This window comes from Pungitius pungitius, chromosome 12 (genome assembly GCF_949316345.1).
Source record: "Pungitius pungitius chromosome 12, fPunPun2.1, whole genome shotgun sequence".
Classification (NCBI taxonomy): domain Eukaryota; kingdom Metazoa; phylum Chordata; class Actinopteri; order Perciformes; family Gasterosteidae; genus Pungitius; species Pungitius pungitius.
Genome location: NC_084911.1, coordinates 8318784 through 8333362, shown reverse-complemented (window position 1 = coordinate 8333362; position 14579 = coordinate 8318784). Strand labels below are relative to the sequence as shown.

The 14579-nt window shown below is 44.9% G+C and overlaps 1 protein-coding gene across 1 annotated transcript; it reads left to right on the top strand.

The window, feature by feature from the left end:
* The first annotated feature begins 5089 nt into the window (after window positions 1–5089).
* LOC119219935 (cytochrome P450 2K1-like) lies at window positions 5090–8906 on the top strand. The gene is made up of 9 exons (XM_062566005.1): window positions 5090–5417; window positions 5669–5831; window positions 5969–6118; window positions 6427–6587; window positions 7215–7394; window positions 7485–7626; window positions 7882–8066; window positions 8331–8472; window positions 8559–8906. The coding sequence occupies exons 1-9, from the start codon at window positions 5226–5228 to the stop codon at window positions 8741–8743; spliced, it is 1500 nt and encodes a 499-aa protein (XP_062421989.1). The 5' UTR covers window positions 5090–5225; the 3' UTR covers window positions 8744–8906.
* The last annotated feature ends 5673 nt before the right edge of the window (window positions 8907–14579 follow it).

The window sequence follows — 14579 nt, the reverse complement described above, 5'->3', positions numbered from 1 at the left end:
CGGCGGCGATTCCGGGGGGCCAGGCTGGGACCCGAGGACCGGCCATTCGCCTACGGGCAGAGGCTCAAGGACGCGGCCGCCAGGTGGCTTCGGCCAGGCGGGGTGGGATCAGCCTCGGACGTCCTCGAGAAAGTGGTCCTCGAGCAGTTCGTGGAGGGGCTCCCGGCCCGGACGGCGGCGTGGGTCCGGTATCACCGCCCACCGACACTGGAGGCAGCCGAAGTCCTCGCGTCACCGGCTCCCGACTCGTCCGCGCCGTCGTCGGTTCCTCTCGTCATCGGCTCCTCCCCTCGGCCGCAGCTGCAACGCTTATAAGGGCACACTGGCCCAATCGTGGCGCAGCAATCAGTCTCCGTCTCCCAGCGGTCCAACCCAGAGTCAACCCGCACTGTCTTTCCGATCTCACGGCTACGCATACACACAACCACACATACTTCTATATTTTACAACTGTTCCGGTGCACGTACGTGACATATTACTTCCTACTTCCAACTCAAAACTCCTGGCTAAGTGGCAAGGGCCCTTCGAGGTCACACGCCGGGTGGGGGATGTTGATTATGAGGTGGTGCGGTCTGACAGGGGCGGTGCTACACAAATATACCACCTCAACCTCCTGAAAGCCTGGAGGGAGGCAGAGTCTGTTTCTCTGATTTCCACAGTATCGGAAAGAGAGGACCTGGGGCCGGAGGTGCCAAAAGCGGCTAATCCCACCCCGCTCCCGTGTGAGGGTCATCTCTCTGAGGACCAGAGAGCAGACGTTGCCCAGTTGCAGAAGCGGTTTGCTGATGTGTTCTCCCCCCGGCCAGGCCGCACCGACCTGATAATGCACAGAATTGAGACTCCTCCGGGGGTGACGGTAAGGTCACGACCCTACAGACTACCCGAACACAAACGAAAAGTGGTCCGGGAGGAATTAGCAGCTATGTTGGAAATGGGAGTAATAGAAGAGTCCAACAGCGCGTGGTGCAGCCCCATCGTTCTGGTGGCCAAGAAGGATGGGACTGTGCGGTTCTGCGTGGACTACCGCAAGGTGAATGACGTATCACGATTCGATGCTTACCCAATGCCCCGGGTCGACGAACTCCTGGACCGGCTGGGCACTGCTCGTTTTTTTACGACCCTGGATTTAACTAAGGGCTACTGGCAGATTCCCCTGTCATCAGAGTCCAAAGAGAAAACGGCTTTCTCCACTCCGTATGGTTTGTACCAATTTACCATGCTTCCCTTTGGCTTGTTCGGTGCCCCGGCCACATTCCAGCGGCTCATGGACAAGGTACTGCGCCCGCACGCCGCGTATGCGGCCGCATACCTTGATGTTATTATCCACAGCACCACCTGGGCGGAGCATGTGCGGCGGGTGGACGCGGTGCTGGAGTCGCTGAGGCGGGCCGGGCTCACCGCCAACCCGGGGAAGTGTGCAGTTGGACGGAGGGAGGTACGGTATTTGGGGTACCACTTGGGGGGGGGGGCAGGTGCGTCCTCAGGTGGACAAGACAGCGGCAATTGCAGCCTGCCCGCGCCCCAAGACGAAAAAGGAGGTGAGGCGGTTTTTGGGGCTGGCAGGTTACTACAGACGGTTCATCGCCGGGTTTGCGGACCTCACCAGCCCCTTGACCGACCTGACCCGGAAAGGTGCGTCAGATCCGGTCCAGTGGTCGGAGCAGTGCCAGCGGGCGTTTGAGAAGGTAAAACAGACTCTCTGTGGGGAGCCACTCCTCCACACACCTAACTTTTCTCTCCCGTTTGTTCTGCAGACCGACGCGTCGGACAGAGGGCTGGGGGCCGTTTTGTCCCAGGAGGTCGAGGGGGTCGACCGCCCGGTGGTCTACATCAGCCGGAAACTGTCGGAGAGGGAGGCCAGGTACAGCACGGTGGAGAAGGAGTGCCTGGCCATCCGGTGGGCGGTGGGCTCCCTGCGCTACTACCTCCTGGGACGCTCATTCACCCTCTGTTCGGACCACGCCCCGCTCCAATGGCTCCACCGCATGAAGGATACTAACGCCCGGATCACTCGGTGGTATCTGGCCATGCAGCCTTTTAACTTCAAGGTGGTCCATAGGCCGGGGACGCAGATGGTTGTGGCGGACTTCCTCTCCCGCCCTCTCGAGGGAGGGGGGGGGGAGTAAGCTAGGCCGGACGGCTCCCCGGCCTAAGTCGGGCGGTGGGGGTATGTGGTGGCGGGCGTGGTTTCAGCCCGGCTGCAGGTGGGAGAGCGGGGGAGTGGCTCGGGGAACGGGGCCAGCTGGAGACAATAACAGCCAGCTGGGGATAATTGTGTGCGTTTTTCCCCCTATTTGAGCAGGGAGGCGGGGGTGAGCGGGGAACAGAGCGGGCTGGAGCGCCGACAGCAAAGCAGACAACGCTGTGTCAGTAAACCAAATAAAAACCGTGTTCCGCAAATACGACAGTGTCCGTGCCCTCATTCCGGAGAACCCGGCAACCGATAGCCAGAGTCGGCTACAGTACCTTATTGCTTTTTTATTGATTATGAATATTAATAAGGTTCAACACCCCCCTTCTGTGAAAATTGTTTCTGGTTCATTGATAATGGTTTCACTAGTCATTTTACTTTGAGATAATAAAGTGAATCCGCTAAATACAATCACCAAAAAGGTGCACTGTTGAAGTCAATCCCTCCCAAACATTTTCCATGAAAATTAAGTCAGTCTTCAAGGTCAAAGTTGCAAACTTTCCTTGTTCTCTTTGTAAACACGCCTTTTCTGCACTCGTTATAATTATCAGAAGATGTTAAAGAGAATTGGAGCACAGGCTATAAAATTGAGACAATACATTTGCACAAAGTAGTTACAGAAAGCTCTAAAGTCTAATGTGTGGGATTAGAGGGAGAATCAAGAGCAAAATAAAAATGGCCTTTGTGATAGTGTACATGATAACGATACACTAAACTGGCAGCGAGGCTCTATGTATTTCATAGATTATTGAGGCACACAATACAGGCTTCATTCACACACTACGTGGCTTTACACAGCAGGGGTTCTCGGCAGTCAGTAAACAACCACATGTTGAAGTCCCAACACATCTGCCGTACTACACCCTTATGAATTTGTGTCAGAAAATACTGCTACCACTTTAAGTTGTCTGTCCTATTTTATATTTTTTTGTATTGTGTTGATGGATGAGACGTCACCTGGTAGACAGGACTTTTGAGAGTTCTTGTTATTTAGAGTTCAAATAGAGTGAACAGTGTGTAGTAAGAAATGTAACTTGATGTTTTCTTTTTTCGAATGTACATAAGACAACGAGGCCACGTCCCAGGCTTTGGAAGGTGCTAATGTTCTGGACGTTGCGAGAAAGGGTTCATTTGTCAACTCTCTCAACCGTCAGGCTGAAACTACAGCAAGTCAAACATATGATACATTTGTTTGATAGCGAGTTCTGCTTCTGCAGCCTCTCCATGCGCACAATACCCAGAGTTAAGCAGTACAACATCTGAAACGAACAACATTGTGAATAGACATAAAACTCAGGAATGTGCGTTCCTTGATATCTTCACTTTCACTTTACACCATAATATTTAAATCAGAGAGGTTTGTTTGTTATGTAAAATACTCCACGCCTGCACAGGCATCGAGGCAACTCAACTTGCGGATAACAGTCATACTTAAAGTGTATTATACTGTTATGACCCAGAGTGTCATATTAAAGTTGCAGTTCAGCTCCCTGCCTGAGGGGGTTGCTGTTATATTTTGCCTTGCTCTGTGCCTTTTTTTTTCTTGTAGTTGATTGGTCGTTGGTGTATAACAGGGATCTTGTGGACGCCAGCCGGGGCTCTTTTGCCTGTCTCTCCAGCTTCCAACTGGGCCAAGCTGGACCTTGTGCATGTTTGGGTGGTGGGGTTAGCGAGGAGATCGGTAGGGCTGAGAAGCCCATTTTGTTTGTTCATGTTTTCTCCTGTTTTCGGGTAGGGAGATAGGTAAAGACACTTGTACTTTGGTTTGTTTCATTGTGTGTTATAGGGAACGTATGGGACCTGCACAGATTGTCTTGTTTGTTGTTTTGGGCCACGCTCACCCTGAAGAGAGTTCATGACCTCGTCCTTGTAATAGATAACCTTTGTGAACGAGAACGCTGCAGCATTGGTCTTAATTTGGGAGGTGGGGAGACTCTCGTGTATGCGGCGCTCCGGCTACCCTAGGCCGGGCGTAACGTTTACTTTGATATATTGTTGAAATACTAAAAGTAACGGAAACTTCACTTCTCCCAAACAATCGCAGCACCCTCAACCTCCGTAGCACCATTACCTTAACAGCCGTGGAACCACTCAAGCTACCTCCCTCGACCAAGTTGAAGGCTCCCTTAGCAGCCGTGGCACCTCTCCATTAATCTATATACCTCACTAGCCAAGGCTCCCTTAGGTCTTGGAAATGCTCCTATTACTTAAGGCACCGGTCCAGGTAGCTCTCTCGACCGAGTGACCGGTACCTAAACTCGTGGAACCGCTTGAGCTACCTCCCTCGACCAGCCGAGGCTAAGGCTCCCTTAAACTCCTGTTAGGTTGTAGCAATGCTCCTTTAACTCGAGACACCGGTCCATATAGCTCCTTCGACTGAGGGACCTGTACCTGAAATTGTGGCACCGCTCGAGGTACCTCTCTTGACCGAGTAAACACACGAGGCCGTTGCCACGACTCGCCGCAGCACCGCAACCTGCAACAGGAAGGGCCTCAGCGAGTTGTCACTGCCACAATTTGCGCTAGACAAAATATTTTGAATTAACATCACTGACTGTATTTTTGAATGTTGTCCCCTTTAAAGTGAAAAAGTGTTATGGATGAACAAATATTTGAGTTTTTTTCTCTCAAACATTTTTCTCCAAAAATTAGAAAATAAATCTTTGATTTCAAAAGTATAGAAATTCATACTTTTATCATGAAGCCGTAAAATACAAAACATGAATTAAATGTAACCACTTTGCAATGTCTGTGTTGTGTATAATATTTCATGGTATTCATTTCTGTTATTTATTTCAGAAGATTACTCATAACTAATCGTTATATCAGAAATGTGATTGGCTGACCAGCTCATTCACAGTTAATGAAGAGCTTCACACAGCTGTGGTTAAAGGGGCGGGGCCTTCTCTGCAGATACTTGAGTTCATAAGACAGGAAGATCTGCCTGCCACTATTAGATATTTGTCAGCTACCTTTTCACAAAGCTGTTCAGCTGAAAGGTTTCTTGGGAGGGCTGTGGTCCAAAAGATACAATATGATGATGTTGGAAGATCTTTTACAGTCCTACGTTTCAGTAGCGCTGATGGTGGCCTTCATATGCATTCTTATCTCCTTTTTTTCCCGCTCCAAAGACGAGACGACGGAGCCTCCTGGACCTAAACCTCTTCCCCTGCTTGGTAACTTGCTTCAGATGGATCTCAAGAGAATTGACCGCTCTCTTGTTGATGTGAGTAACGCGTTTGTGAGCAAGATGATACGTGATTTCAATGACCGGTTGCACATGTGTATTTCAAACAAATAGTATTTGTTTGCCTGTTTGCAATTTGTAATAAAGGTTATTGCTTTAACACAACATGGGATCCCATTCCAGATATTAGTGTATGTATGAAATTTATGTTGGGAATTCAGTGTTCTGTTCTGGAAATTTAACATTTATCTTTCAAAGTTGTAAAGATGACTTTTTCTTGTGTTTCATAGCTTTCCAAAAAATACGGATCGGTGTTCACAGTGTACCTTGGACACCAGAAAGTGGTGATTCTAGCTGGATACAAGACCGTGAAGGAGGCACTGGTCAACCATGCAGAGGACTTTGGAGACAGAGAAATCTCACCTATCTTTTATGATTTGAATCAAGGCCATGGTATGATTTACCTTTGAATACTCATTTACTCTTTAGCACTAAACAAAATAATATAGTGACAGTGTCAAGTGTTGTATGTGATGACATCCAAATGACTAGTGCAGTTTAAAATAAACATACACTTTTATGCTTGAAAGGAATTCTGTTTGCTAATGGAGAATCCTGGAAAGAGATGCGACGTTTTGCCCTGACCAACCTCAAAGACTTTGGAATGAGAAAACAACTCTCTGAGCATAAAGTCTTAGAAGAATGCCAATATCTGATTGAAGTGTTTGAAAAGCAGCAAGGTATGGAGTAGAAATATACAAGGGTATAGTATACAAGTTTACAAGGACATTTCTTACGGTATAAACGAATAAGAGCAGAAAATCTTAATTGCGAGTGAATATTCCTCCACAGAGTGTTATTTTGTGTATTCAGTACACCTTTAATGCCCGGCAAATGGTACACTGTGCAAGAATCATGCCCCACTTATTCGTTTTTTTGTAGCTTTCAATGTAAGTCATACTGAGGTTTCTTATAATTGATTAAAACACAACTTTAACTTTAGTGCTACATCTTAATAATGTCCTTTTTTGTCACTGCCATTTCACAGGGAAACCCTTCTCTACAGAAAATCTGTTAAGTTATGCTACATCCAATATAATCTCTGCTATTGTGTACGGCAGCCGGTTTGAATACAACGACCCCCAATTTCTAAGTATGGTGAAGCGATCCAAGGAAAGGATAAGCGTTGTGGGCTCCACACAAATCCAGGTGAACTTCATATTTGTTTTTTTTTAATTGCTCCAGTATTAGGGGATTTGCACACTATGGCAGCCGTCAAAGGTTGCGCAGAATGTTAAACAGCACCAATATGTTACAGCAACAAGGTAAGAGTTTTATTTGTATGGCACATTAAACAACAGGGCATTTTAAAGTGCTTCACGTAAAAACATTGGAAACAAACAAACAAACTTCGAGGAGGGATTATAAAACAGAGGGGCGCGTGGAGTGAGTTCGGTTCCAACAATGAGCAATTCTTTCATGCAGTCAGTGAAGGGGGATGAAGAAGGTGAGGGGGGTGTAAGGGAAGGAGGGAAAGAGACCTGGATGGAGTTTACATTCTGGGAGGAAAGGACGCCTCCTCTCTGAGTGGGGGAGGAAGTGCGTCATTGGAGGCAAGTAGAGTCCTGTACACCTCTTAAGATGAATTTAAACTGATCAAAAGTGTGTTCAAATGCTAAATACACAGTTTATGGTTACATATACTGTACGTATTTGGGAACGTATAACAAATCTTGCTATTGAATTTGTTTTTATTAGTATATGAATTCTACTCAGGATGTTGATTGGTGTACATTGTCTCCACTAATCTTTGTCGCCTTCACTGCTACATCACAGCTTTACAACATGTTTCCCAGGCTGTTCAGTTGGACAAAAGAACGGCAGCTTTTTTTAAATAACCGGACGGAGACTGTCAGAGATGTCAAAGAACTAATCATGCATCTAAAAGACACACTGAACCCTCAGTCGTGCAGAGGCCTTGTCGACTGCTTTCTGATCCGGATGCAAAAGGACGAGGTAAGACAATTTCCTTTTTTTCAGCTTTTAACCATCCAAAAGACCTAATATCGTACATAGGTAATGAAATGTGGATGTTCTTTCTCTTAGGAGGCTTGTGTCAAGGACACTCCATACAATGAGAACAACTTGATATTTACAGTGACCAACCTGTTTTCAGCTGGCACTGATACCACAGCGACAACTCTGAGATGGAGTTTGCTGTTTATGGCTAAATATCCACATATTCAAGGTAAAGAGAGGGATGCGGATTGTTGGTGTGCATTTTTTTCCACTTGTAAAGCTTACTGTTCAAAGACAGAGTTCAAATGAAAAGTCCCATAGCAGAAACGTTTTGTCCCTTTTGTTTATATAAATAGTTGTGAACATTTTATGCTACTGACTTTAGCAGTTACATGGTAGTAGGCTACATCGTCAGAGACATTAGGTGACTGTGGGCTGGTCTAAATGCAGAAGCATCATTGAATTTGTTCACGTGTGAGTCCAGACCAGGTGCACGAGGAGCTGAGCAGGGTGGTAGGAAGCCGTCAGCCTCGAGTGGAGGACAGGAAGAACCTGCCGTACACTGATGCTGTTATTCATGAGACACAGAGACTGGCCAACATTGTCCCCCTTTCCATTCCTCACAAAACCAGCCGAGACGTCACCTTCCAGGGCTTCTTCATCAAAAAAGTGAGTTGCTCAGACCAGTTTTATTTTGCTGGTAATAATATGTATATGCTTTAAAGAACCTTAAACCCCCGGAGCTTACTAAGGGATTTGATGGCAATAATCACTTTAAGTAAGTTTGATAGCAAACAAAAGCAGTATAACAGTCAAATAAAACAATAAATTAATATCAAATTACTAAAAATGTTTATTGTCTTCTTAAAGTCTAAAAAATCTAAATTATTACCATTATGCAACTTACACCTCTCTCTATACCTTTGCCTACAGGGGACCAATGTGTTTCCTCTTCTTACTTCTGTCCTTCATGATGAGAGTGAATGGGAGACCCCGCAATCTTTTAACCCTTCCCACTTCCTGGATGAGGATGGGAAATTTTTTCGGAGGGATGCCTTTATGCCTTTTTCTGCAGGTACCACAACTTTGTCAGGACTTTGTATTTCTTTTGTGTTTTTACAGACTAAGATGCAGTCTTTGCTCATCCTTTTGTTCTTACAGGTCGCAGGGTGTGTCTGGGTGAAAGTCTGGCTAAGATGGAGCTCTTCCTCTTCTTCAGCTCCCTCATCCAGCGCTTTCGTTTCACTCCTCCACCTGGAGTGAAAGAGGAGGATCTGGATCTGACTCCAGCTGTAGGCTTCACCATCCCCCCGTCACCTCATGAGCTGTGTGCCGTCAGTCGCTAATGAGCACAAGAGCTGAAGTATGGCTTCACACTGGTGACCATGGTATGAACAGGGTTTAACTCACAGGCAGCAGAAAAGTACATCTATGAGCGGTCTCACTCTAGATACGTGATAACACATCAAGATCCCTGCGGATTGTTTACACCAGTGCCGAAAATACAAAAATAAACACATATATGCTCCTGCTTCGGTTTCCTGTTCATTATTTTGACGAATTAATGTTCGTGGTTGCGTAGATTAGTTTTTCAAGGATTTTATTAGGGCCTGAGCCGACTGCAAGTCGGGCGAAAGCCCTATTGAAATTGCAAGAATTTTTCTTTTTTAGGGCCTGAGCCGACTGAAAGTCGGGCGAAAGCCCTATTGAAATTGCAAGAATTCATTAGGGCCTGAGCCGACTGCAAGTCGGGCGAAAGCCCTATTGAAATTGCAAGAATTTTTCTTTTTCTTTTTCTTATTATTTCGCCACTTCGAACGCACTTTTGGGGACTTCATCATGTTCAAAAACTCTTGAATTTTTGCACGCGCATCAGAAGTGCGCAAAATTGACGTATGATTCGGGTCCCGCAATTAGAGGAGAGAAAAAAGAACTCTCTAGCGCCCCCCAAAGTGGCCGCAATGTTAATTTTTTTTTTTACTTTTACCGATCGACTTGGAACCTTTTCACACAGGTTCTCTTGGATGTGCTGTACACAAAAAAAATTATGGTATGCAAATGCGCCTACCGTTTTATGGCCGCCATTTTGAATTTTGTGAAAAACACGTTTTTGCGAACTCCTCCCAGACGCTTGGTCCGATTCTTACGAAATCTTCGGCAGAATGATCGTTGGCTCGATGCGATCAAAAGTTATTGAAAGAATGTTGATATCTCATTTTTCAATAAAGTTATGGACCAATGAAGTTTGTAGGTTTGTGTCCTGAAAGTTCAAAGGCCTATAACTTTTTTTTTTCCAACCCCCATTTTCACCAAATTTTGAGGACATGTTCACAATGAGTCCTAGAACATCCCCAAATTTTCCCAGAATATTTGAACATTAGGGGGCGCTGTGGTGATTCTGTGTATTTTTGGCCATTTCCTTCAATTTTTGCATTTACAAACGAACGAACTCCTCCGAGAGTTTAAATCCGATCCATTTCAAAATTTGGCAACTGGTTCCTGACAGCCTTGGGGTCAAAAGTTATTAAAATCAAGAGTTTTCATAAAACCACCTGGGCGTGAGCTTGCGTGCAGTTTGGACAATTTTGGACGATTTTTTTCCAAAATGTAAAATGGTATAACTCCAAGGAACATTGATATTTCTGGCTATAAATGTATATTCATGATGCTTGTGTAGGCCTTTAAGTAATGCCATGCAGTGATTTTCGAAAAAGTATAGCGCCACCTATTGGCTTAGGTCAATGCAAAGTTTGTACATTTACATGTCCATTTCCCAGCCCTTTAATCTGATCAACTTCAAATCTGGGAATATAAGACGTAAGACTGTGACGATGGCTCACAGTGAGAATTGGGAGTTTTGGACCAACTTTGTGGCTGTGACGTCGCCATATTCGCATGAAAGTTCAAGCACATCTTCTGAGCCTCGGCACACTCCAAAACTCTTGAAAACCTCTGTGAGTATCCTACGTGATGACCTTTACAGACCTGATGTGCAGTTTTGGATCAAAAGTGAAAAATTGCCTCCATTGCGCCCCCTGGAAGATTTTGACGAAGCCCCGCCCGCACCCTGTTTGACCGACAAGTCCGCTGATTTTTTACCAAATGTATTAAAGGGAGACTTAAAAAAGTCTCTGAGGAATTTTCTCTAAAACAAACAGGAAGGCAGTTATAATTTTTTTAGTGTGAATATTTCCTGTATTTTTGGCGGAGAGTGACCGATCCTATTTCAGTGAGTTTTCGAATTCTCAAACCCATCAGAAGGTTTAGCTCTCCTGGTAAGAAACCGCCCCCCCGATCCTATGGTCGTGAGATCGTGTCCCGGCGAAATCAATTTTTTTTTTTTCCTCCTCTTTTTAAACGCGTGTCTTCTGATCTAACGAACAAAATGATTCAGTTTACTCTCCTTGCTGAGGTTATGGACTTTGTACACTTAAGAGCAGGTATGTCAAACTCGTTTCAGTTTAAGGCCAGAAACTGCTCCGTGGCCGCGCATACAGCTGACAGAAGAAGGTAAGGCTGATGCAGGACAGCTGGCTCACGGCGCAGCCGTTTGGCAGCGTGTCGCGGGTTTGACATATCTAACCTAGACAAATAACACGGACAGTTCAATATATTTACATCTGGATTTAAATACACGTATTCTGCAACATACGGGTGGAGATGCAAACACGTTTGGTGATGTAAATAGATGTTACGGGGAAATTTTAAGTTAAAGAACTTCATCACCCAGAATTCCCTATTCTTGGTTGACGGACATGCGCAGACTACGTGCGCACAGCCGCGCACGTAGTCTGCGCATGTTCCGGTTTTGTGTTGAACAGGCAAAGTATCACCGCTCCGTATTTTAAACTGCTAACTACACACCTATACTTCAGGAACTATTACTACTATGTGGATGTAAGCAAAGTGTTCTCATTCCCTCTTGGATGTGTGCAGCCAGTGAGGTACGTTTTGTTTAAGGGCTTGTTATATCTGCTCGACGGCACGGACAGCTAACTGGGATAGCGAGTGGAGCTAGCGGCTGCCGGATGGAGCAGCCAGTCAGCCAGCTTGCTAACTACACACCGGTGCTTACGTCCACATGTACTCAACGAAGTGGAAACGCCTTTGACGGTGAGTGATTACGTTTTCCTTGTGCGTTCTCCAGTCTCACCCAGCATACGTCTTTTAGCTAAGCTAACTACGGTAGCTTTACAGCGTCAAAAGACACCTCTTCACGCTATTAACGCCACTTTGTTTACGTTTCCGTGTGCCCTAAATAACTTGGCCCGATTGAATCACTTTATTTACACACTGAGTAGAACCGTGCTCGCAGCAGCTAACTAACTACTTTGTTGTTTAAAAGCGTCAGCTAAATGACACGTAATGTAATGTGCGTCTTCAATGCTTTTCAATATGTTATATATTCATTTCCTTCACAATGAGCATGAATCTAACATTAAATGATATGATTCATATGCCCCTCATTCCAATGAAATAATATACACACGTCAAGCTCATTATGGAGTTGAAACAACAAATTACTAAACTGTAAACAGTTAATATAAGAGAAAAAAATATTGTAATCAAGATAAATGTTTTTCAAAATGTGTGATTAACTAGTTAATTGTCTATAATCTGTTGACAGCCCTAATCGTATTCTGATAATACACCAAATACTACTGTAACTCTCTGCTGGCAGGTCTCCCTGCTGCCGCCATTCGACCACTGCAGCTCATCCAGAATGCAGCAGCTCGACTGGTCTTCAACCTTCCAAAATACTCCCACACCACTTCTCCGCTCTCTTCTTTGGATACGAGTGGCTGCCCGCATGCAGTTCAAAGCATTGGTACTGACGGACCACGCTGTGAATGGATCGGGAGCAGTCTACATCCGGGACATGGTGAAACCCTGCATCCCAACCCACGCACTCCGATCTGCATCTGGCAAGCTGCTTGTTCCTCCCTCACTGAGAGAAAAGCACTCGACGAGATGGCGACTCTTTGCTGTCCTGCTCCCAGATGGTGGAATGAGCTCTCTGATGACATCAGGACCGCAGAGAGCCTCTACATCTTCCGTCGAAAACTCAAGACACACCTTTTTAGACTCTACCTTGACTAAAACACTAGCAAACCGTAGCACTAACAAATGGTAGCACTTAAATTGTACTTATAATGCCACTTATCTTTAACATGTTTTGGGCGGTGATTTATTCAGTCATGTTTAGTCATATTTTGTTTTTTTTACTTGTCAATATGGTTTGGTACATGCCGAGTTAATCAATACACATTCTAAAGTGCAACGTCCATATGTGAATAAGAGTTGTATACGTTTATCATAGTCAACATGGTGTGGAAATATCCCTTATGTAGTTGGTCAATAGGAACTATAGTAGGCAGAAATAACAGCTAAGGTAATTACAGGTGGATATTTCTGGGAATTAACCTTGATTGAGACTGCATCTATGATATCTAAGATATACAGGACAAGAAAAATGCACTGGATGTGTATATGTGTTGAATCAATTATACAGACGCAAACTGGAGAACGAGACAAGTGTTGCTGTGATACTTATTGTGGTCATCGTGCCCGAGACCCGTAACAATTACTCCGCAGGTCTTTTGCAGCGGGGCAACAGCCCGGCGTCGGTGGATTCCGTTCGCGAGGCCGCAGATTCAGGTTTGAATGGAAGCCCCGAGAGTGATTTGTTTAGTCTCTTTAGTCTTTTTTGACCCGCGAGCCCGGCCGACCGCCGCCCCACCCCGACGTGCGAGAATAGGCGAAGGCCCGTTCATCGCTGCTTGCAGCTTTAATCTTTTTCTTATTATTTCGCCACTTCGAACGCACTTTTGGGGACTTTATCATGTTCAAAAACTCTTGAATTTTTGCACGCGCATCAGAAGTGCGCAAAATTGACGTATGATTCGGGTCCCGCATTTAGAGGAGAGAAAAAAGAACTCTCTAGCGCCCCCCAAAGTGGCCGCAATGTTAATTTTTTTTTTTACTTTTACCGATCGACTTGGAACCTTTTCACACAGGTTCTCTTGGATGTGCTGTACACAAAAAAAATTATGGTATGCAAATGCGCCTACCGTTTTATGGCCGCCATTTTGAATTTTGTGAAAAACACGTTTTTGCGAACTCCTCCCAGACGCTTGGTCCGATTCTTACGAAATCTTCGGCAAAATGATCGTTGGCTCGATGCGATCAAAAGTTATTGAAAGAATGTTGATATCTCATTTTTCAATAAAGTTATGGACCAATGAAGTTTGTAGGTTTGTGTCCTGAAAGTTCAAAGGCCTATAACTTTTTTTTTTCCAACCCCCATTTTCACCAAATTTTGAGGACATGTTCACATTGAGTCCTAGAACATCCCCAAATTTTCCCAGAATATTTGAACATTAGGGGGCGCTGTGGTGATTCTGTGTATTTTTGGCAATTTCCTTCAATTTTTGCATTTACAAACGAACGAACTCCTCCGAGAGTTTAAATCCGATCCATTTCAAAATTTGGCAACTGGTTCCTGACACCCTTGGGGTCAAAAGTTATTAAAATCAAGAGTTTTCATAAAACTACCTGGGCGTGAGCTTGCGTGCAGTTTGGACAATTTTGGAAGATTTTTTTCCAAAATGTAAAATGGTATAACTCCAAGGAACATTGATATTTCTGGCTATAAATGTATATTCATGATGCTTGTGTAGGCCTTTAAGTAATGCCATGCAGTGATTTTCGAAAAAGTATAGCGCCACCTATTGGCTTAGGTCAATGCAAAGTTTGTACATTTACATGTCCATTTCCTAGCCCTTTAATCTGATCAACTTCAAATCTGGGAATATAAGACGTAAGACTGTGACGATGGCTCACAGTGAGAATTGGGAGTTTTGGACCAACTTTGTTGCTGTGGCGACGACATATTCGCATGAAAGTTCAAGCACATCTTCTGCGCCTCGGCACACTCCAAAACTCTTGAAAACCTCTGTGAGTATCCTACGTGATGACCTTTACAGACCTGATGTGCAGTTTTGGATCAAAATTGAAAAATTGCCTCCATTGCGCCCCCTGGAAGATTTTGACGAAGCCCCGCCCGCATCCTGTTTGACCGACAAGTCCGCTGATTTTTTACCAAATGTATTAAAGGGAGACTTAAAAAAGTCTCTGAGGAATTTTTTTTAAAACAAACAGGAAGGCAGTTATAATTTTTTT

Bases quoted from the DNA above. Each gene is read 5' to 3' on its own strand.
- LOC119219935 (XM_062566005.1), top strand. From the start codon at position 5,226: ATGATGATGTTGGAAGATCTTTTACAGTCCTACGTTTCAGTAGCGCTG. The intron at 6,119-6,426 runs GTATGGAGTAGA...GCCATTTCACAG, and splicing joins AGTGTTTGAAAAGCAGCAAG to GGAAACCCTTCTCTACAGAA. The intron at 7,395-7,484 runs GTAAGACAATTT...TCTTTCTCTTAG, and splicing joins TCCGGATGCAAAAGGACGAG to GAGGCTTGTGTCAAGGACAC.